Raw genomic sequence first — 24,151 nt, forward strand, 5'->3', positions numbered from 1 at the left:
TTCTTCAGATTCGGAGATAATAAATAAAACTAATGGGTCAATGACAAATAAGATTATTAAGAAGAAAAAAATTTTTTTTTAAGCAAAACAGTTTGAAAATGTATTTTTATGTCCAAAAAAATGTATTGTGTTGATTTATATTGGTTTTACAGCATTTTAGGGAGCATTAATTCATTATTAAACAAGATTTCTGATTTTACCACCCAGAAAATGTCAGGTGGTGCGACCATATATTAATTTAAAATAATATACATTTAATGTATTTAGCACTGAGTATTTTTCCCCTCATATATAAGAAATTTAACATAAAATCATGGCAAAATATTTTATTAAGAATTTTATTGAGAAAATTAACATTTATTTCTCAGTTTTGTTCTCTGTTTGTATGTTCGGACGGTCGCACCACCTGACATTTTTGGTCTTTCAAACACCAAAACTCAAAAAATCTATTGAATTTCAATAAAATGAAAAGGGTTTCTTATAAAGGACATATTGTAGATCCATTTGATATATAACATGTATTTATTCAAATTCTTTTTAGGAAAATAATGAATTTGGACACAAAAAATACATGTCACGTCATTGACCCTAATAAAGCTGGGGTTTGCTGGATTTAGTTGATCAAATACAATTATTTATCATAAAATGTAGTATAACTTTTGAATAACACCGTGATAATTTTGTATTTAATTCAGAAGGAACATGTGCAGATATTGTTTACATTATTAATTTTCTGTAAATAATAAATATGTTATATTTTATATGTTATTACAGTTTTTATCTCGATTTATCTGTTATAAAACAGTGATTGTAACAATGAATTCTACGTTATAATTAAAAAATGGAAATAAAATAAACGTCACATTGGTATGTAACGTTACTTGTATATAATATTTATGTAATTGTTGCAAACCCCTGTCATTATTAGACACAACAGAATACAAACATAACGCGAACAAGGCACAAAGAATGGAAATACTTGCAAAACAGTAGGCGGGGAACCAGCCCCCAATTCCTGTACTGTACTGTGCCCATTAGTCGCGAACTACTTGCACTATTTTGCAAGCAGTGCACTGAAGTGGCAGTTTTGGCGTACTAGTGCGCATGCTCGCACGAAGCGGGCCACGGTTTATCGTTTAGCTTAATGTTTTTAACCCATTCGTAAAATAAATCGCACGGACGGCGATAGAAATTAAACGAAGATACAAGCAGCGTTGGCATAACGCGTAACAAACCCGCGTTGAAGGTTGAAGTGTGCGGCGCTTTCAGCCATCGGGAGGTGCTTCCGTTACGCCTCTCATGTCAGTAGGCCCGCTGACCCACATTCGGGAGACCGCTTAAGGAAGTGCGTGCATGAAATGAACCTTTGCAATTCTCACTGCATCGTAATATTATTCATCGCAGCGGTGCTTTCTGATTCGGTGGCTAAGAGGGCTAAGATCCGTCTAGGCACCCGGGGTGGATGTGGATGTTTTATTTCGGAAGGTAGGCACCCTTGCTCGTTTTGATATTAATTCGGTAGTTCCGTGACACATATGGTGTGTACAGTAAAGCCGAAAGATGGTATAGGAATTTATATATCTTTAAAGATGAACACTATATCTTAAGTATAGATCGCACTCTCCTTAAACTGGCGTATAACTACTTGTGATGTTTATAAGATAAAAGGCTGGTTTTGTTTTGATATTGTCGCACAGTGCCAGTGCCCTTGTTTTGCAGGTTTGACAGATGATAATAAGGGATCGGCATGTTGCTGGGGTTGTAATATGCGTGTCATTATGTGGTTGAATAAAGCATTCGGTCTTAAATTGCACTAAATATGTTCTGTAATAGTGTTTTGTTGAAGCCAACATTTGTTGTCATGTTTAAGCAGGCAACAATGTACAGAAGAAATGCAGATGTTGTCTAGTATTGTAAAGGGTTGTTTGTTTGGGTTAGTGGTCGTGTGCCTCTTCTTTAACTGCAAGAAAAGTCACCGGACAGATTCACAGAGCTGGGTTTTGCAGAACCGCACTCACCATTTTTTTCCAACCAACTTTCTTAGGTTTTCTGTTTTATTTCACACAGGCACTCAGGTTGGCATCTCTTCCTTACCAATGTCTTCCCAATGCATCAGGTTTCTTGTTACCCCAGACTGATCACAGCTGAGACAGCTTTATCATGAGCTCCAGAGACAGGTACAGCTGATGTATTCACAGATTGTGGTTTAAAGGGATAGTTCACCCAAAATGGGAAGTTCTGTCATCATTTACTTACCCTCTAGTTGTACTAAATGTGTATACATTTTTTGATCTGTTAAACACCCAAAAAAATGTGGTAGTGAATGGTGCCCCAGAGCCGTTTACTTTCCCAAATTCTTTAAAATATCTTCTTTTGAGTTTAATAGAACAATTAAATTTATATAGCTTTGGAACAACTTTTTTTCAGCCAAACTATCCCTTTAAACTATGCTTATTGACTTTATAAATTTAATAAATTGTTTATAAATTAGTGAAGATAGCTTGTTTTTAATATTGTGGCATGTATTTTCCAAATTGAAGCGCCTTTTGGTTTAGTCTTGTTTAGCAAAACATCTCTCTCTCTCTCTCTCTCTCTCTCAATTCAATTCAATTCAGAAAGCTTTATTAGCATGACAAAAATATATTTTTTTTATTGCCAAAGCATTAAAACAACATAGAATCTAGATTAAATCTTACAGAGAACAATAGTATTTAGACAAAAATATAAATAAAATAAATACATGATTATGATAAAAAATAAAAAGTTATCATACAGAAAAACATAGGAACAACTGAACTTATAAAATTTGAACATTATTTACCCATCTCGGTAACACTTTATAATAACTGGACGCTATGAATCATTAGTTAAGCATCAGTACATAGTTAATTAATCATTTATGAAGCATTGGCCCCACATTAATAGACATTAGTAAGCAGTTTATAAATACAGCTATAAATGCTTTGTTCTTGATTTATAAGCATGTATATAATATGCTTAATAATCAAATTTTCATACTTTATTAAGGATGAATTCATCATTTCTAAATTAAGGATTACATTACTTACAAACCAGTTAGTTAGGAGTTGTCAGTTGTTCATGAGATCATTTAGAAAGTGTAAGTAAATGATTAATAAACTCTTTGAATGCACATTTATACATCTTATTATTCTGACATATAGTAACAGTTACTTAATGTGTTAATAAATGCTTTTTTAACACACATTCCTGCTGTAATTCATGATTAATTAAGATAGTTATAAAACATTTACTAGTTGTTAGAGAACTATTTTCTGTTAGCTCATCTAAAGTGAGGACTATGTATGCCATTGTAAAGCAAATGAGAGTTGCATATCACTTCACCGTTATATTTTTTCTGGAGGTGTACAGGAATTACATTTACATCAATTCATTTAATGTTAATTCATATGTTCGGTTGTACAATTTTAATTTTGCAGAGGTTTATTTTTTATTTTATATTAAATCGTCTTATATTCATTAATATGTACAGTTGTACGGTTTAATTTATTTTGCATCTTGAAATAAATATTTCTATGTTCTGTGTCCCTCTGTGTTGTGTTTTTCCTATTTCTGTTTAGAAGATAACTGAGCCTTTAACTCTCATTTGTAAATGATTTACAAGGCATACATAGTCCTCACTTTAGATGAGCTCACAAAAATAGTTAACTGACAACTAGTAAATGTTTTATAACTATCTTAATTAATCATGAATTACAGCAGGAATGTGTGTTAAAAAGCATTTATTAACAAATTAAGTAACTGTTACTATATGTCAGAATAATAAGATGTATAAATGTCCATTTAAAGAGTTTATTTATCATTTACTTACACTTTCTAAATGATCTCATGAACCACTTACAACTCCTAACTAACTGGTTTGTAAGTAATGTAATCCTTAATTTAGAAATGATGAATTCATCCTTAATAAAGTATGAAAATACCTTTATAGCTGTATTTATAAACTGCTTACTAATGTCTATTAATGTGGGGCCAATGCTTCATAAATGATTAATTAACTATGTACTGATGCTTAACTAAAGATTCATAGCGTCCAGTTATTATAAAGTGTTACCCATATCTCTCTCCCTCTCTCTCTCTCTCTCTCTCTCTCTCTCTCTCTCTCTCTCTCCCTCTCCGTCTCTCTCTGTCTCTCTCTCTCTCCCTCTCTCTCTCTCTCTCTCTCTCTCTCCCTCTCCGTCTCTCTCTGTCTCTCTCTCTCTCCCTCTCTCTCTTTCTCTCTCACTCTTTCTCTTTCTCTCTCTCTCTCTCTCTCTCTCTCTCTCTCTCTCTCTCTCCCTCTCTTTTCTCTCTCTCTCACTCTCTCTTTATCTCTCACTCCATCTCTCTCTTTATCTCTCTCACTCCCTCTCTCCCTCCCTCCCTCTCTCTCTCTCGATCTCTCTCTCTCTCTTTTCGTGGGAAGGTTGACATTTTCACGGAATTACCCTACTGTATACCTTATTACACAGAGAAAAAAATGTGTGCTTTGTGGACTTGTGTTTTAGAGATGATGGCAGTATTTTTGATGGGCTGATTGAGGAAGATGAGAAGGATAAGGCAAAACGGTAAGTTCAATTGCATTCCCTAGTCTTTAGAAACATATATAGATAACATAATGTATACATATAAATAGTTCATTTACTTAACTTTGTTTACATTAAAGTTGCTTTTAAAATATGTTTATAATGGATTTCCATACTCAAAAATTAAATGTTCCTGGGACAAATATAAAACATAAACCAAAATAAATGACAATAAGGACATGGTAAAAATACCCTGGTTGAGATGGTTAAATACCTTTTTATATGAAAAAATCAACCAAGTGTGACATTCTTCTTAGGTGTAGTAGTGATGTGATGACTGAACTGTGTAGAAAGTGTGAGAATGTGGGCTTGTCTAATGCTGTGTTGCTGACTTTGTTATTGTTTTGTCTTAACCCATGTTCCGTCTGTCACAGAGATTCAAGAAATAGATCAGAGAAGAAAAGGCGGGACCAGTTCAATGTCCTCATCAAAGAACTTGGCACCATGTTGCCTGGCAACACTCCCAAGATGGACAAGTCTACCATTTTGCAGAAAAGCATCGATTACCTTCGCAAGCACAAAGGTTAGAATGTTGAATAAGTAATTGTTCACGCTGGAACTCGGGAATAATTGTAAATCATGATCACAGATTTCCTTTAATGACAAAGGCTGGTTAGTTATGTACACAAGCGTGCTGTGTAATATTTAACTTTCCAAAGAATTCCACTGCAAAAGACTGGTTAGCTTACTTAGCCCACACAGGAGAGCTCAGCTCCCATTTATTATTTAAACAGAGCACTTCTAAAAAAAAATCTGTATGTGTGAAATACTTGAATGACCTACTTAAAATTCTGTGTGATGTGCTCAAGCTTCTATTTCCTGTGTGAAGAATGAATCAGATGCATTTCAACAATTTTGACACAATAGGCACTTGAAATTTCTACCCATTTTAAATTTATATTTCAAATATATTTATTTTTAGTCAGTGCATGTGTTGTTCTTGCAGGACTTAGAAATAGTACACTACATTCTTACTGCCAGCCTTAATGCTCAATTCCGATTTTCTGCCCAGATCAGATTTTTTTTCCGCTGTTCACACTATTTTTAAAATGTGGCCAATATCAGATTCCAGTGTGAACTTGTGATGGTTATAAACTGTATCGCATGTGCAAAGCATGCAACCAAAGGGGCTGTTTACACTGTCAGTATAATGTGACCCAATTCCGATTTTCTGCTCTTATGTGACACAGATCGGATGTGTTTTATGACCGTGTAAACAGGAAAAAAACGCATGAATTCAGATATTTCGAGTTCGGTTTCAGGCCTCATTCATATGTGGAAATAAATCAAACATGTGCCAATGTGACTGTCATGTTAACAGGCAGATCAGATATTCACCTGTCAATGCAAGTCATACATCATTAACGCCTTTCACACAGAAAGGATCTCGGAATATTTCCATATTGTGGCCAGAAAACCAAAAAAAAATCTCTGTATGAATAGGGCAAGTTCTTGAAATGGGGAAAAAAGGATCCTGTACTCCCTTGTGCACGTCGTTGACTTTATGCAAACTATTACGACATTATATTTGGACAAATTGCTTGTACAACATATTTATTTACTAAAGGAAACATTTGCCAAACAACTGATTAAATAATGTTGAATACAAAATTTGACCCAAAAATCTTTTCGGTCATTTCATCATTATGTGTGAAAATAGTGGTAAATTAAGTTTCTTCTCTTTCTTGTTAGTACTTCTAACTTTGGTTGTTTCGCTGAGTATAGTGTAACGCAAATATCGGATACTGGTAACTCAACTAGTCACAAAATCGGAATTGGGCATCAAGAGCTGCAGTGTAAACAGGGCCTAACTAAGACAAAATTTTAACCGTAACATTCTGTTAATTATGGAAGCATATGTGGTGCAATATTCAAAATGGCAATGCAATATTCAAAATGGCAATGCAATATTCAAAATGGCAATGCAGTATTCAAAATGGCAATGCAATATATGTTGTGCAATATTCAAAATGGCAATGCAATATTCAAAATGGCAATGCAATATTCAAAATGGCAATGCAGTATTCAAAATGGCAATGCAATATTCAAAATGGCAATGCAATATTCAAAATGGCAATGCAGTATTCAAAATGGCAATGCAGTATTCAAAATGGCAATGCAATATTCAAAATGGCAATGCAATATTCAAAATGGCAATGCAATATTCAAAATGGCAATGCAGTATTCAAAATGGCAATGCAATATTCAAAATGGCAATGCAATATTCAAAATGGCAATGCAGTATTCAAAATGGCAATGCAGTATTCAAAATGGCAATGCAATATTCAAAATGGCAATGCAATATTCAAAATGGCAATGCAATATTCAAAATGGCAATGCAATATTCAAAATGGCAATGCAGTATTCAAAATGGCAATGCAATATTCAAAATGGCAATGCAATATTCAAAATGGCAATGCAATATTCAAAATGGCAATGCAATATTCAAAATGGCAATGCAATATTCAAAATGGCAATGTATTTCTGTTTTTAAATTTACATTTTCCATTACTACACATGTGCAAAGTTTGGTGCAGAAGGAAAATGAAAATGAAATTATATTATTTACATTTGCCATTTCCAACAGCAGTCTTAATGTGTAATGTGCATACTTTTTAACGCTCTTTAAGTTGCAAAATTAAAATGAAAATGCATTACCGGATTGATTATACATATTTAAGATAGTCAAGCAAAACTGTAGCAAAAAGAAAATTCTAATGTCATTTTCCCTTAATGCATTAACATTAACAGGTTGAACATTTGGGATTGCATTTTCATTTACACACAGCGCGTTGAGTGGTGCAAAACTCAAAGTGGACTTGAAAATGCATTTCGAGCTGACCACGCCCCCTCCCCGGTACAGCGTTATTGCGTGAAGGCGGAGTCAGCATCGCTAGTCAGGTGTGTTGTTTTGAGGTGCGGAAAACACGTTCGACTGCAGAGATAATAAAAGCGTTAAATCGCTTGCACATACACGTTTTCATCATAAACACGTTCAGTATTTGTTGTCTTTGTTTCAGAATGATTATGTTAAGATATTGACTGTTTTTGTGGTGCAACATTTACTTAACTTCAGGAATCGAGTTATTCAGTGGATCTGTCACAGTCCAAACTGCAGCATCCGGATGAATTAGAAACCAATGTTAATTTTCGTAAGGGCAGATCTCCACTTTGGCAATGTTTATGTGTATTTGTGCATAATCTCTCCCCTTACACTGCCTCCAGCACGAAGAAACGGTACAGAGGTGTATTTCATGTGGATGTATCGCGTTTGTGATTGTACAGTTACTGAACAATTGTATGAAGATATTGTAACAAAAAAGTCAGTAATCAAAATACTGAATGTGTTCATGATGAAAACGCGTATGAGAAAGTCAAGTGATTATGAGACATTCAACAGGCGAGCTCACCGCTTGATAAGGCAGAATATTCTAGCAATGTAGCTTCTAGTTCTATCGTCTACAAAGACGTACTAATCTTAAAAAAACACCCAAGTAATTGTATTCTTTGTGCTCCAATTCGTGTGCATACAATTTAATGTTTTATCAGCTTTGCAGCCGCACATCCATGCCTTTAACTAGCGATGCTTACTCCGCCTTTACGCAATGACGCTGTACCGGGGAGGGGGCGTGGTCAGCTCGAAATGCATTTTCAAGTCCACTTTGAATTTTGCACCACTCAACGCGCTGTGTGTAAATGAAAATGCAATCCCAAGTGTTCAACCTGTTAATGTTAATGCATTAAGGGAAAATGACATTAGAATTTTCTTTTTGCTACAGTTTTGCTTGACTATCTTAAATATGTATAATCAATCCGGTAATGCATTTTCATTTTAATTTTGCACCAAACTTTGCACATGTGTAGTAATGGAAAATGTAAATTTAAATACAGAAATACATTGCCATTTTGAATATTGCATTGCCATTTTGAATACTGCATTGCCATTTTGAATATTGCATTGCCATTTTGAATATTGCATTGCCATTTTGAATATTGCATTGCCATTTTGAATATTGCATTGCCATTTTGAATACTGCATTGCCATTTTGAATATTGCATTGCCATTTTGAATATTGCATTGCCATTTTGAATACTGCATTGCCATTTTGAATATTGCATTGCCATTTTGAATATTGCATTGCCATTTTGAATATTGCACAACATATATTGCATTGCCATTTTGAATACTGCATTGCCATTTTGAATATTGCATTGCCATTTTGAATATTGCATTGCCATTTTGAATACTGCATTGCCATTTTGAATATTGCATTGCCATTTTGAATATTGCATTGCCATTTTGAATATTGCATTGCCATTTTGAATATTGCATTGCCATTTTGAATACTGCATTGCCATTTTGAATATTGCATTGCCATTTTGAATATTGCACCACATATGCTTCCATAGTTAATGATATAATTAATTAGGCAAATTTAAATGAATGTATTTATTTTTCAAAAAAAACTGTTGGAATGGCCAATTGGTTAATGCATCCTTACTTTATTAGAAAACTCATTATTTGATTGTACTTCCAAATGTTAAGACCTTTGCGCAAAATATCCCTTAAAAGGATAAAGGTCAATGTAAATAGAGAAACACGCACATTTAGCACCTGAAACATGCAGATACAGCGAGAGCCTCCTGCTATTAGGGTCTGTTGGCTTTTAGGTACTGTATAGTTAGTATGTATCCCAAGTAATCTTGTTTAAATGAATAGTGTTTGGGTTCACATGCAGAAATTGCCGCGCAGTCCGAGTCGAGTGAGATCAAACAGGATTGGAAGCCACCGTTTCTTAGCAATGAGGAGTTTACACAGCTGATGCTCGAGGTGAGACCTGCTGTGGGCAAAATGTCGGTTTCTTTTTTGTTTTCCATTTATCATGGATGAAGAATATGGATGCATTCATTGTCTTTTATCTGTCATGCATTACATTTTGTACCCATCGTTTTCTCATTTCTTTTTAGTTATGCTTTTGTTTGTTTGTTTTGATGTTAAGGCACTGGATGGGTTCTTTATAGTAATGCTGACGGATGGCAACATTATTTATGTCTCAGAAAGCATCACCTCTCTTCTTGAACATCTTCCTGTAAGTAGATAATATTGAGAATATACTATTTTACATGTTTTCATATAACAGTATTTTATTTCTTCTAGCTTAGTTGGGACAGTAATTCAGTTGTGTAACACCCTTTCAATCACGAAAAAATATTTTGTTTTTAATACATTTTCTTTACATCGCAAGTGATATTAATATATAGCTATAATGTAATAGCATGACAGCTATAGATTTAAAGGGTTACTCTGCTGAAAAAGGAAAACTCTGTCTTGAATTACTCACCCTTAAGTCATTCGAAAACATGCATCTCCGTGCATCTTTAGAACACAAATTAGTTTTAGGTGTGGTAGCTTTATGACTCCCCCATAGACTGCAACACAACCAACTTTAAAGCATGTGCGTCAACACCATGCGCATGTGTCGTGCGGTGCTGACCCTGGATGCACTGACATCGTGCTCTTGTGAATGCAGGTTGGAAACCAACACAGAAGTCAGGATTGTTTAAAGGAAACATAAAAAATAGAAAATCACATGATTAAATATTAGGGCCGTCAAACGAATAATCACGCATTAAGCACATCCAGAATAAAAGTTTGTTTTTACATTATATATACTCACCTAAAGGATTATTAGGAACACCATACTAATACTTTGTTTGACCCCCTTTCGCCTTCAGAACTGCCTTAATTCTACGTGGCATTGATTCAACAAGGTGCTGAAAGCATTCTTTAGAAATGTTGGCCCATATTGATAGGATAGCATCTTGCAGTTGATGGAGATTTGTTGGATGCACGAAGCTCCCGTTCCACCACATCCCAAAGATATCCTATTGGGTTGAGATCTGGTGACTGTGGGGGCCATTTCAGTACAGTGAACTCATTTTCATGTTCAAGAAACCAATTTGAAATGATTCGAGCTTTGTGACATGGTGCATTATCCTGCTGGAAGTAGCCATCAGAGGATGGGTACATGGTGGTCATAAAGGGATGGACATGGTCAGAAACAATGCTCAGGTAGGCCTTGGCATTTAAACGATGCCCAATTAGCACTAAGGGGCCTTAAGTGTGCCAAGAAAACATCCCCCACACCATTAAACCACCACCATAATTGCATTAATGAGAAATTGAACAGGTGTTCCTAATAATCCTTTAGGTGAGTGTATGTCTGTGTACTGTACATATATTTTTTTTATTTATAAACATACATGTATACATGTTTAGGAAATATTCACGTATATTTATATAAACCAATCATTTAAATTATACATAACACAGTTTCTTAAACATATTCATGCATGTGTATGTGTTAATACAAAATGAATACGAACAGTACAAAGACATATATTATGTACAGGTATGGATTATAACTTTGATATGCCCTAGGCACGGACGTTTCGAACCCCCCATGGCATCACATATTTTGAGAGAACAGTGGTGCACCTATGCCCAAATACATAGGAGCCGTTCGCACAAAATGCATCTTTGCATCTAAAAACGCATGACTCATCACTCAGGAATGGTTTGAAAAAGCGCAGTGCAAACCGCAAGGGTCCCGTTGCACTCTTTTGATGACAGACTTGTCCTGCCTTTAGGGTGCACTGCTGTGGAACTGACATTGATGAGCTACGCTGTTTTGAAATGATTTTAACTTGACACAGTGTCTGAAAACCATGTCGCTTATGTGAGAGATGCTGCAAACGGCACGAAACGCATGCATAACAGTGTGTTTCCATAGAAAAACAACATAAAAGTAGTTCAGCCGAATAGGAAAAGCACAAAAAAGCAACACATATTGGTTTATTTTTATTTTGCAGTACTCAACACCTAAAAAAGCGTCTGACCTCTCCAACTCATATTTGGCGATAGGCTTATTCCTTTCATAATTTACATTTCTGACTTAAGACGACGAGCATTTTACTGTCCATGCATCACAAATTAAGCAACATCAATCACCAAAGCATCTAACATTATCTTAATAAAAAAGTTAGTTTTAGCTTAGCTGAGTGGTATCTTTCGTGACTCTTCCACAACGTCATCCAAATCCAGCTGTCTCACCAGACTGCATTCATTGGCCATTAAAGACAGTACACTGAGATGAAACATGATCGCTAATGTCAATCCTGCAGAATATTTTATTGTGTTTTAGTCAGACCTGGTAGACCAGATCCTTTTAAACTTCCTTCCTTTCATTGGCAGAGCACTCAGAACCACATTTCTGTGGTTAAACGTTAAACTCATTTTGTTATTTTGCCTTCTACTGTTCTAATAGTGCACGCTTATATTACACAGTGTTTTGCTTTTACTCTAGATGTCCCTCTTAACAGTGCGGCAATGCATTGGGATTATTTATTTGATTTAATCGCTACGGTCAATACTTTACAACTGCATAAATAAACCCTTTATTCCACAGTATTCAGAACTGTTTTATTGAGAAAATGAAATAAATTAAAAATAAACGCAATTCAGGGCCCCCTGGTGGTCTAGTGCCCTGGGCACGTATCCATTAGGCCCATGCATTAATCCATCCCTGATTATGTAAATGTAACTTTTATTCTGTATGCAATTAATCGTGAGTAATCGTTTGACTGCCCTATTAAATATGCAAGGGCATAAAAACATGATCAACAAAAATGTAAGGAGTGATAAGACAGCACTGTTTTTCTCAACTACCAAGAAACTCTCACACTGACCCTGGGCCATTGCGTCATTGTTAATTTCAATTCTTTACAATATTTTATTGTGTTTCAGTCAGACCTGGTGGACCAGAACCTTTTAAACGTCCTTCCATTGGCAGAGCACTCAGAAGTGTACAAAGCACTTGCCTCGCACCCTGATATTGCAAACCTCAGCTCTGATTACCTCAAAAGTAAGTGTAAAAAATACACAGCTCACCCAAAAATGTAAGTTCTGTCATTATCACCCTCAAGGTGTTCTGAATAAAATAAATCTGTATTAATGTCTTTGTTCGGATGACCACAGAGACAGCTAATGTAACCAAACAGTTCTTGGCCACCATTGACTACCACAGTAGGAAACATTTCTTTGTAAATTTCTTTGTTGTGTTGAACAAAAAAGAAGAAATTTTGAAGAATGTCGTCAGTGGTGGCCGAGAATCGTCCAAATATCTTTCTCTGTGGTCATCAGAACAAATACATTTATACAGATTTGGAACAACTTGAGGGTGAGAAAATGATGACAGAATTTTTGGGTAAACCGTTCCTTTTAAGAACTTTTGAGCTAGAATTTTCTACATTGTCTTTGCCTACATGTACTTACCCATCTTAATACCCATTATTCATCTGATCTGTGTTATGCGTTCTTTTTTAGACAAGAACCAGATGGAGTTTTGTTGTCACATGCTCAGAGGTTCCTTGGATCCCAAGAAACCACCCGTGTATGAATATGTCAAGTTTATTGGCCACTTTAAGTCTCTTGCCAACAGTAAGTGTTTTCTTTCTAGTTTAATGTCTATCAAGAGCAGATGATTTCCTTTTCTCTTCATTTTCTTTGTTTTCCCCACAGTGCCTCTCACCACCCGCAACGGCCTAGAGGGAATTATACAGCGTACTTTGCAACCAGCCTTTGACGATCAAGTCTGTTTCATCGCGACTGTGCGGCTTGCCAAACCCCAGTTCATCAAAGTAAGTGGATAAGCGATCATTATGTCATGCAGCTTCACGGTATATTAGCTTGGGATCTCTGTCTTAAAGCTCAAACAACCACAGGAACGTGTTATTACAAGAAATTACGGGTAGACACAACCCCGTATTGACCTGTGTGTCCTTATTGGTTATGTACAGGAGATGTGCATGGTCCAGGAGCCCAATGAAGAATTTACATCTCGACACAGTCTGGAGTGGAAGTTTCTTCTATTAGATCACAGGTTGTACACACACTGTTTGTGTGTGTGTTTGTGTTCATTACTCAACATTATCCAGACTTTTAAGATTTATGTGTGTTCCAGAGCACCACCGATCATTGGTTACATGCCATTTGAAGTCCTGGGGACATCAGGTTACGACTACTATCATGTAGACGACCTGCATTCACTGGCCAAATGTCACGAGCACTGTGAGTATAACCCGCAGGCCGAACACAAACAGGGCAACACCATCCATCAGCATTCACATTCGTCTCTGTTATCAAAGCTATTAACACAAACATATAAAGTGCTTCAATAAACTTGATGGCTTACCAACCTTTAAAATACGGCTGTGTGCACCTGTCGTGCTCGTGCTGCGCTGTGGAGAAGCCTGTATGTTTCTGCGCAGACACCGGCTCGACATTCACCCGAACATTAGCGATTATTTTTCTCAACAAAAACATGGTAACCAATATAAACATGATGATCTTATTCAGAGCTAAGTGTTCATTTATGTTTTTTAATGCATTATGTGCAATATGCTTTATTAACTGTATTTTTATTTGATCTGTGTAAGCTTATTCCAAATAGATACAAAATCGAAATGCTAGAAAACGTTTCTCAAACTTTGTTTAAAAAAAACGTCGAACTTAATTTTGTACATCATATTACTGAAAAAAGATAAACCGTGCCTTTTGTATTGCAATTAAGCTATGTTTTTTTTACTTTGCAGCATTCAGTTACATTTTTTCCATTAAGGCTCTGTAAATTTGCCACGAACAATTTGCTTTTATTAATATTTTATATTTAGCGTTATCACGTTGGGCTATAGCCTACCTTGTGTTCTTGTGCCTCAATGCTTTTCGTTGTTCTGCATTTACCAATAAAAAATATAAATAAAAAAAGTTTGTTTTAAAACTGACGTCTTTGTCATTTGCAAATAACAACAATATATTTGGCACTAAATAAAAGAAGGCAGTAATGATAACAAATTGCGCTATTTATCCAACTATTAACACTATAAGGAAGTATCCTTCACCGTGATCAGCCCGATTTTCACGACAAAAAAATGCACATAACATTTATAACGTCACGTGTCTTTACGGGATCTTCACGTAATGTGTGTGAACACAGGCACAGATTCCAGAAAATCATTTGCAGTTTAAATGAACAAAATCTAACGATCATGGGACAAATTCCTGGACACATTTTTAGTGTATTTTACAAGATCTCGGTATGAAAAGGGCTTTATTTTTAATTCACTTTTGTTAGAAATAGTCGGTGTTCAACTAGAACACATAATGGCTTTCAATAGAAAAATATGAGTTTTGGGCCTAACCAAAGATGACATTGTTTTTAATAGAAATATATGAATTTAAGGACTTACCAATGATGACATATCATGAAGGGATCATGCCACTGAGAATTTATATGTTGTATACATTTTGATTTATGTAAAATGTTACATTAATTTTTTTTTTTTTTTTGACTGTGCTATGATATTCTCTATACCTGCTTCTCTCTTTCTGCTTGTAGTAATGCAGTTTGGAAAAGGGAAATCGTGCTATTATCGCTTTTTGACTAAAGGGCAGCAGTGGATTTGGCTTCAGACTAATTACTACATCACCTATCACCAGTGGAACTCACGACCAGAGTTCATTGTGTGCACACACACTGTTGTGAGGTATTATCTCTAGATCATCCTACACACTACTACAAAAACCAGACACATGCCCACAATGAACTTAACGTTGCGTCTGTAGTTACGCTGAAGTGCGAGCGGAGCAGAGGAGAGAGATGGGTATAGAAGATTCCCCCCCTGAGCTGAAGGGAGACAAGGTAAGAAGCTCTTGAGACCAAAATGAGAAATTACTCTCAGATATTTAGTTTATAGGTCAAGAAAAGTGGTGATAAAATTGCCTATTCAAGGCAGATCGAAGAGTTTTTTAAATCATAAAGTGGCAAATGGCTCTTCAATAGATAACACACATCAAATATTTAGAAGTAGGCTCGTTGCGATAGTCTGTGATACACGGTGTCCACCCGCCTACGGATTACATCACTTGTCCACCGTGGCAGCGACCCCCTCAGTTATATAACTTTCAAAGACCAAACTACAGTTGCTGCTGCATTTAGTGGAAGCGGAAGAAATGTCGCGGCAAAGATCAGTATCAAGAGTCAGATTTTAGTCATCATCTGGGGAGAGTATGAAGTCCTGACTGACAAGACTATGGCAGAGACTTTTCTAGCAAAGAACGTAGTAGAATATGTAAGCACTGTTGTCAAGAGCAGGTTAAGGTTTAATTTTCTTTTGTTCTAAGTTTCGAAAGCCGGTGCTTTGAAATTTATTTAACATTAACATTTTTTGTTTCGTATTCCTTTCTTGTTTGTTTCTTATTTATTTTACAAACATTTTTCGTTTTGTTTTCTTATTTGTTTCTTATTTATTTAACATAAATGTTTTTGTTTCATATTCCCTCCTTATTTGTTTATTTATTTGTTTCACAATGTGTGCCGTGATTACTCGTTTTGATAATATAGGCAACTTATCTAACGTAAATGTTTTGTATTTTCGTTTCTTATTTATTTATTGCCTGATGTGTGCTGTGATTATCCGTTTTGTTAGGTCTGTGTTTAATATAAGCAAATCTCATTGTACATTTTTATCGTTTTTTTTATAAAAACTTTGTAGAAAGATATGAAATCCACCACTAATTAGAGCAATTCCCATTCCCGAATTGCGGCTATTATAAAAATGCGTCATGCGCACGGCCACATCTTCGACCACCCCACAGCAAACCCCCGGTGTCACCGGTACTACGACCGGTGTATTTACATGTCGACTAACTGGTGGGAAAATTCCATTACCGCAACATCCCTATTTAGAAGTAAAGTTAAAATAAATATTGTGCAAAATGATGTCGCTATTTTATATGCATCTACTTGACAAAGAATCAAGACGTCATAAAACATAAATCTGTCAGTACTGTTTATAAGCATCAGCCACTAAAAGAAGACGTGTATGTCATGACTGCTGATATTTTCCATTTTACCCTCTCGCTCTGATTCTGTGTCAGAATTCTGGTTCTAAATCCCAGTTGAACACATCCTCTCTGAAGGAGGTGCTGGAGCGCTTCAGCAACAGCCGATCGCCCTCCACCTCCTCGCGGAGCTCCCACAAGTCTTCGCACACGGCCGTCTCTGACAACACCTGCACATGTAAGCTTTTAAAACCACAAACATCGCCTTCTGACGCAGTTTCACTGATTCACTTATGGCACAAAAAACTTCTCCTCAGCCACTCCTTCTAAGCAACAGATGGATGTGAGCACTCCGCCCCGGCCCCCCACTGTTGATATGACACCACAACGCCGTTCCTCTGTCAGCACACAGGTGAGACTTACATCTTTATTTCTACATCCAACGCTTCCTGTTAATTATCCTGTAAATTAAATTATCCTCATGCGTAACATGATTTTTTATCCTGGCTGCTGAATAATTACATTGGTTTAATTTGTGTTAATAGTCCATGAGTTCCCAGAACACCACTCAAACGGGCTCTCCTGTCCAGAACAGCCAACAACAACAACCCCAACTACAGCAGCAGGTTCAGCCTAATGCCCTGGTGAGAATCCGCCCACTCATGTTCCATGTAGTGCTGCAGATGTTTTTTTTTGCTGCTTTTTTGTAAATGTCGTACTTTTATTTTGAAGAGCTAACTCTGATACACTGGCTCTGCGACGCTCATAAAGCAGCAAGAATTTAATGATATGTACCTCTGTACCACATATAGCTAATAGGTGATAGGCCTCTAAGCATACTGTATACTAGTTTTAGGGCCATTAAAGATGCTTGTGTGTCAAAGTGGGTGGAGCCACAGGTCACACCCAACGATGTCATTGTCTTGCACCAAAAGCAGTTAGGTGTTTAAGAGTTGTTTCAGCAAAACATTTGTTTGAATGAAGTTGTTTTATATTTGTTGTTCAGCCCTAAACTAAATGTGCGGAGAACCTTTCCTTAACATTGAACAAATTCGTCGTGGTATGATGTGGTATTGCAAGTACACTTATTAAATTAGATTAAGTTGGCTCAAACAATTATTTGTTTAAATAAACTTTTTTTAATCGTGTTGTACATGCAAACACGTAATGCCACCCTATTGTGCAGAGGACACTGTTCTATAACACTATAGTGCTGTTTTTGTATTAAACATAACTAGAACCATGCAGAAAATGCTCTTTATAAAGTTACAGATTTATTTGGATTTGGCTCCCGTCATATTCTCTTGACACTGGCAGGTCACTACCCACATGACACTGTTTGTGTTTCTCTGTTTTATGTGGTAGTTCTCCGCGCAGTTGAATGCGATGCAGCATTTAAAAGATCAGCTGGAGCAGCGGACACGCATGATAGAAGTCAACATACAGAAACAGCAGGAAGAACTGAGACATATTCATGAGCAACTACAGAGAGTTCAAGGACAAGGAGCTCCGGTATATACACTTATACATCACTTTTACATCAGCAGACACTTCCTGTCACTCAACTGATAGTACATTGCTTTTAGCAGGACTAAAGTCATGGTTTCGATTGCCATTAAACATTCATAAATGTATATTCATGAATTCATATATATGTGGGTCAATGACAAATAAGATTTAAAAAGAAGAAAAAAAAAATATTTTAAGCAAAACAGTTTGAAAATGTATTTTTATGTCCAAAAAAATGTATTGTGTTGATTTATATTGGTTTTACAGCATTTTAGGGAGCATTAATTCATTATTAAACAAGATTTCTGATTTTACCACCCAGAAAATGTCAGGTGGTGCGACCATATATTAATTTAAAATAATATACATTTAATGTATTTAGCACTGAGTATTTTTCCCCTCATATATAAGAAATTTAACATAAAATCATGGCAAAATATTTTATTAAGAATTTTATTGAGAAAATTAACATTTATTTCTCAGTTTTGTTCTCTGTTTGTATTTTCGGACGGTCTCACCACCTGACATTTTTGGTCTTTCAAACACCAAAACTCAAAAAATCTATTGAATTTCAATAAAATGAAAAGGGTTTCTTATAAAGGACATATTGTAGATCCATTTGATATATGACATGTATTTATTCAAATTCTTTTTAGGAAAATAATGAATTTGGACCCCAAAAATACATGTCACGTCATTGACCCATATATATATACCAAGTGAGCCACAAGAACAAAGCCATATGTGATAGTGTACACAGTAATTTTGGTATTGACAGTCTTGTTGCCATGGCGGCAAAGGCATATGATTCATCTGATGTTTTTCAGATGATTCTTCAGCAGTCGGGCGGTGGACTCAGCGTGCAGTTGCCGCAAGTCGGTGGAACTCAAACTAGCATTTTAGGGGTTGGGGGGCAGACTGGTGTTGTAGCTATACAGGGTCAAAACGTGACAAGCACAGCACACAGTGGGACTGTTCCACAACAACAAGCAGTTCCACAGCAGCTGGCTTCACGTTCCCTGCAACCGAATCTACAGAGCTCCGCGGTAAATATTGGCTGCGACAACAATTCCTCTTAATTATTGACCAGTTACGTTCTATTTATTTAATGTGGTTTTTAACAGTTGTTCAACTGAAAATGAGGTTTTTTTTGCTATGCAAGCATATTATCTGTATTATATCTAGATACGGTGCATGACTGCAAAAGGATTTCAGGCTATTGTAAATGTACACAATGCAACAGTTAACATTTAACAGAAGCTAGTAATAAGTTAAGGAATCGTTTATTTGGCTCCTGTCTTATTCTCTTGACACTGGAAGGTCACCACCCACATGACACTGTTTGCGTCTCATCAGTTGCGGTTTAAGCAAACAACGAGGGACACACTCATTTGCAACTTTTATAGGGATAAAATGTTGAACGAGTATCCATCTTTCCGTTTTACCCCCTCTGCCGAGAACATATGTCATTTTGTTCTAATACCAAACGGCCAATCAGATTTTTGTTATATTGTTTGCATCCACTCACAATATAGAACATTAAGAATAATACTTTTGTTTAGATTGTTTTTCAATTCCGGAAACAATGTGGCTTTGTCTGAAATAACCTTACCCCATACCCTTATTACACTATTTAACAGTCATTTTTAGTGGTGTCGGAAACCGTAGTGGACATTACTGAGTGGGTTTTTTAAATCCCATGATGCAACGCAATAATAAATGTACAGCCAATGTGCACTCAACCATGTGCACTACAATCATAATGAACTGTTCAATTAAAAAATAAAATCAATACATTACAGTAACATTTAATTATCAGGTTGATATTTTTTATATTTTAATTATGTGGTGGTTTAAGTATATATAACATAAAGTGCATAGTTTCTAATGATCGTGGACTAACTGTTGCCTAACTTATGCAGTACCTTTAAGTTGCTGTTGAAAGAGTCCATTAACAGTGACATAATGAAGTATGTTATTTTCTACTTCATGTGATGACATTATCTAAATTAATGACATTATAATTGTTATTTTTCTCCTTATTTTTCTCAGTGTGGTCCGGTATACAACACCATGATGATAAGCCAGCCAGCTAATGCCAACGTTGTACAGATACCCAGCGGACTGGCACCCAAAATAAATCAGGGCAATGCAATAAACAGGTACATGTTCTCTCCAAATGTTCTGTCTCCAAATTAAGCCACTGATTTAGCCACACGCCCACTCTGCAGATAGCAAGACAACATCGTTTTTTTGTCGGTTGAATCAAACTGAAACTATCTTTTTAAGGAATAGTTCACCTTCAAAATTAAAATTCTGTCATCATTTACTTGTTGTCATTTTAAACCAGTGTGATTGTGTTTCTCCTGCAAAATAAAATGAAATATTTTGAAAAATGTTGGTTAGCAAAAATTGTCCCCATTGAGTTCTATTGCATGGACAGAAAAACCAATGCAATGGGTGGCCGACGGTTTTCTGTTACCAACATTTTTGTGTTAAGCAGAAGAAAGGAAGTAATACAGTTATGGAATAACAAGAGGGTGTGTAAATAATGACAGAATTGTGAACTGTTCCTTCAAACATTATTATTTCCATAAATTGGGTATTTTGTGAACAGACAGATGCCTTTAAAATCTTCTCATTATTCCCATTGGTGGTTTTCTAGTAAAAAATACTTGAAGAAAGGAATTCTCCATTTTTAATCTCTCATTTCTCCTTCTGTCTTTCTCCAACACGTTCTCAGGTTTCCAACGGGGCAGCAGTTGGTCACAAAGATTGTGACGGCTCCGATGGCTTGTGGCGCAGTCATGGTACCCACAACCATGTTCATGGGTCAGGTAGTAACAGCATATAGCCCGTTTCCACAGCAACAAGGTCAGGCACAAACAATAGCGCTGCAAACTCAGTCCCCTGCATCTTTAGAATTAGCTCAAGCTACCGCATTACAATCAAGTCAACAGCAGGTGGCGACACAGCAACAGACAAAACAACAGCAGCAACAGTTTTTGCAGGTGAGATAACAAATATTCACAGAGGTTTGTTTACATTTATCAATGGTCAAATTGTTAAATTGTTCTTTTGTGCGTTTGACAGAGCACACGCCTTCTCCATGGCAACCAGTCCACACAACTCATTCTGCAGGCTTTTCCTATTCAGCAGCAGGGCACATTTACACCCTCACAACAGCAACCACTGAAACCACAGACTCAAAAGCAGCAGAAACCTGCCGCATCTCATCAGACCGACAGCACCAGTGCCCAGTCTCAGTAATGCTGACATCACAGCAGCTGATCAGAGGGAAGAGCCAGTTGACGTAATCTTCCGTCTGCGAGTTAATTGTTCAGGTGCTATATTGATCGGTAGCTATTTTGCTCTAGCGATTTTTAAAAAACGTCTTTTTCGGCAACATCTCAAAACTTTTAAAATGAAAAACTTGGCTGTCAAATGGAACACAAATCCACCAGATTGCCCATGAGGCAACCGTGCAGAACATTTCACCGGAGCGACAGGTGGTACCCAAGCCTCTTTATTTATTTCAGCAACAAAACATTGGACCGCCAGCTTTGGATGGTCTTTGCCAAACTGAAAACTTTGGTGAGTTTGGTCTCAGTCTTTCACTGAATATAGCCCAAAGAACTGAGTCTTTCTGTACAGTTTTGTGTATCATAACGTGTATATATACAACCGTAAAGGAACAAAGCAAGATAATGAATATTTTATATGCTGCATGAAAAGTGTAACCTTTCCTTTGTACTTCCAGTTTTTAAATATTATTTTGGAGCTCGAGTTTAACATTTTTATATTATGCGTATAGTGATGCTGTTTGCTTTAGATCCTCCCTGTTATTCACTTTTAGATATGGGCCGTCATGGTTTTTTGAAGCACTTACAACTCTTTTAGAGCTTTTAGTTTTACTTTTCGTCGTGCATTTATGTTTTCCATGTCCATGAAGCACAAATTACCCAGTTTATTTAAAATTTACATACTTTTTCTTTGACACGTAAAATGCAGAGGAATTAAATTTCCTCAAGTGCCAAATTTTGTTACTTTACGTTAGAAAAATAACAGCTTCCAGGTCATGTTTTTTGATTGTTAATTGCTTTTTAGGTGATTCATACAGTAGTAATCCTCTTAAAAAGTTAGTGTGCACTTTTCCCCCTTTACTTTTAGCACTTATTGTGTTTATACACGCTAAAAATGGTTCATCCTTTTAGTTTTTGTCGTTTAGTTTTACCGGTACGTGCGTTTCTCCGAGGAGAATGACACGACATGAATAAGCTTAAAAATCTTCATATATAAAAGTTGTTGTTCGGTTTGGGAGCTATGAAGGTAATGCAATGCATTGCTTTACATGCGATTGTGGAAGGTTTATGGACCTGAAAAATGCAATTTTCAGGAAAATGAAAAGGATTATATTGTCCTTGTTTTTATTTCATTTCCAAAGTTGGTAATCAAACTGATGCAGAGGTAACGTGGAGCTTTGGAGTCTTAAAGTCCTGCGTGGTCTTCCTGTTCGTTGTGTGTGTTTTGCATGTGTTAGCGTACGTTTGCGTGTGAGAGAGATATTTGAAAGTGTAGGCTTATTATATAAACAACAGTTTGTGACTCTTCCTTTATCGCTGCAAGTTGCTACAGTATGTGTTCACTACAGCGATGACCAATCAGTTCTTGCGTTGCAGTAATTCAACTTCCTAGACGTCCCCCTTTGGCTTGTTAGCCAAATACCTCAGAAATCTATATTGTTGAAAGTTTTATATATGTATCCAAAGCTATTTTATTTTCGTATGGAAAAGGACTTGAGCGTAGACGGAATTGCTTGTTTATAGACCGGTAGCACTGTTAAGAGTAAGATATATGAAAAAAAAAAATGAAACAGAATAGATTTAAAGTAGATGCCCACCTTTTCTTGATTTGTCCTGATATTTTTCATAGTTGTGTTGTTTGTGTGTTTCATAAGATGCTTGTGCACTGAAGTCCACAAATGTGTTATTGTTACTTTGAAACCCATGTGGTTTAAAAAACCTATTGATTGGTTGAAGAAAGAATTTAAAAGGTCTTTGGTTAGCATTCCTGTACATTTCAACCTGCATACTTTTTTTTCCCATGCTGTTGTATTTCTGTATGCAACCAAAAAACGATGCTTTCTGAACGGAATGATTGTTGGTTATTTACCCTAGAAACTAAAGTTGATTTCAAGGTGTAAGCTCATAAAAATCAGTTGATTGGGTGATAAAATAATGCCGCTGATAATAAAATAATATTAATAATTTATCTAAGATAATGAGGTTCAGTACAATTAACTCTTTCTAATATGTTATTAAACATAGCAAGTATATTTACCCCTATTAATATGATATACAGTATGAATCATACAATTTGCTCTCCCTGTTTATTCTGAATTGCTGTGCTGTTGACGTACAAAACTTCCATGTCACCACAAAGAATTGCTTGCAGATCGTATTGCCCTCAATGTTATTGTGAATGTGTCCGCTTTGTCCTCTTGTCTGTTTACCAAAATCGGATCATTTCCTCTCCATGATATACAATCTTGAAATAAAAAACAATCTTTTTCCCTTCGTTCGCAATGTTGTTCTCTTATTAGGTGATATTGATTTCATATGGGAAATATAAGGGACATTTCTGTGGGATGAGTGGCATCAGGTCAATCCACTGGACAGTGGGGTTCCAGAACACTCCCCACATATTTCATTGGTTGTGTAAACAAAATTGTTATCTTACACATAAATGGTAACACAAAATGGACAAAAGTATTGGGATGCCCACTTCCACTGAACAGGTTAGCCTACTTTAGTCAATTCTAATCATTAATGCTAATGATATTCAATTTTATAGCAACCGTTTGTTCAGGACCCTTTCCTGTTCCAACATGACATATTCTGTGAACAAAGCAAACTTCAAAAATAAATGATTGAATCAGATCATTGTTGAAGACAGGTCTGCATAAAACACAGAGCTGAACACAGCTGAACACTTTTAAGCCGAACACTCATCACACAAACCCATCAATGACTTGTGCACAGGGGTACAGTCATTTCAGAACAGAAAAGGCCCTTCTAAAACTGTAAAAAAAATATTTTATATCAAATTTTATAGACCCCTTTGGAAGACAAAAACA

At 36.1% G+C, this 24,151-nt stretch overlaps 1 protein-coding gene across 2 annotated transcripts; it reads left to right on the top strand.

Moving 5' to 3' along the window:
• Positions 1-1,035: 1,035 nt before the first annotated feature.
• Positions 1,036-23,592, top strand: clockb (clock circadian regulator b). 2 transcript variants are annotated; one of them, XM_056772953.1, is made up of 21 exons: positions 1,037-1,485; positions 2,068-2,177; positions 4,527-4,586; positions 4,979-5,127; positions 9,344-9,435; positions 9,605-9,694; positions 12,412-12,529; positions 12,991-13,104; positions 13,186-13,304; positions 13,464-13,546; positions 13,628-13,734; positions 15,062-15,209; positions 15,289-15,364; positions 16,603-16,744; positions 16,824-16,918; positions 17,052-17,150; positions 17,872-18,018; positions 18,843-19,061; positions 20,068-20,177; positions 20,759-21,026; positions 21,109-23,592. In XM_056772953.1, exons 2-21 carry the CDS (start codon positions 2,161-2,163, stop codon positions 21,283-21,285), a joined length of 2,430 nt encoding a protein of 809 aa, XP_056628931.1. In that variant the 5' UTR covers positions 1,037-1,485; positions 2,068-2,160; the 3' UTR covers positions 21,286-23,592. The 2 variants fall into 2 exon arrangements, with proteins under 2 accessions (XP_056628923.1, XP_056628931.1); XM_056772945.1 differs by having other exon boundaries at positions 1,036-1,485; positions 13,464-13,734.
• The last annotated feature ends 559 nt before the right edge of the window (positions 23,593-24,151 follow it).

Source organism: Triplophysa dalaica, chromosome 2 (genome assembly GCF_015846415.1).
Source record: "Triplophysa dalaica isolate WHDGS20190420 chromosome 2, ASM1584641v1, whole genome shotgun sequence".
Lineage (NCBI taxonomy): Eukaryota > Metazoa > Chordata > Actinopteri > Cypriniformes > Nemacheilidae > Triplophysa > Triplophysa dalaica.

Coding starts and splice junctions, on each gene's coding strand:
- clockb (XM_056772945.1), top strand. Junction 13,105..13,185: donor CTTTAAGTCTCTTGCCAACA/GTAAGTGTTTTC, acceptor TTTTCCCCACAG/TGCCTCTCACCACCCGCAAC. Junction 15,365..16,602: donor CTGAGCTGAAGGGAGACAAG/GTAAGAAGCTCT, acceptor ATTCTGTGTCAG/AATTCTGGTTCTAAATCCCA.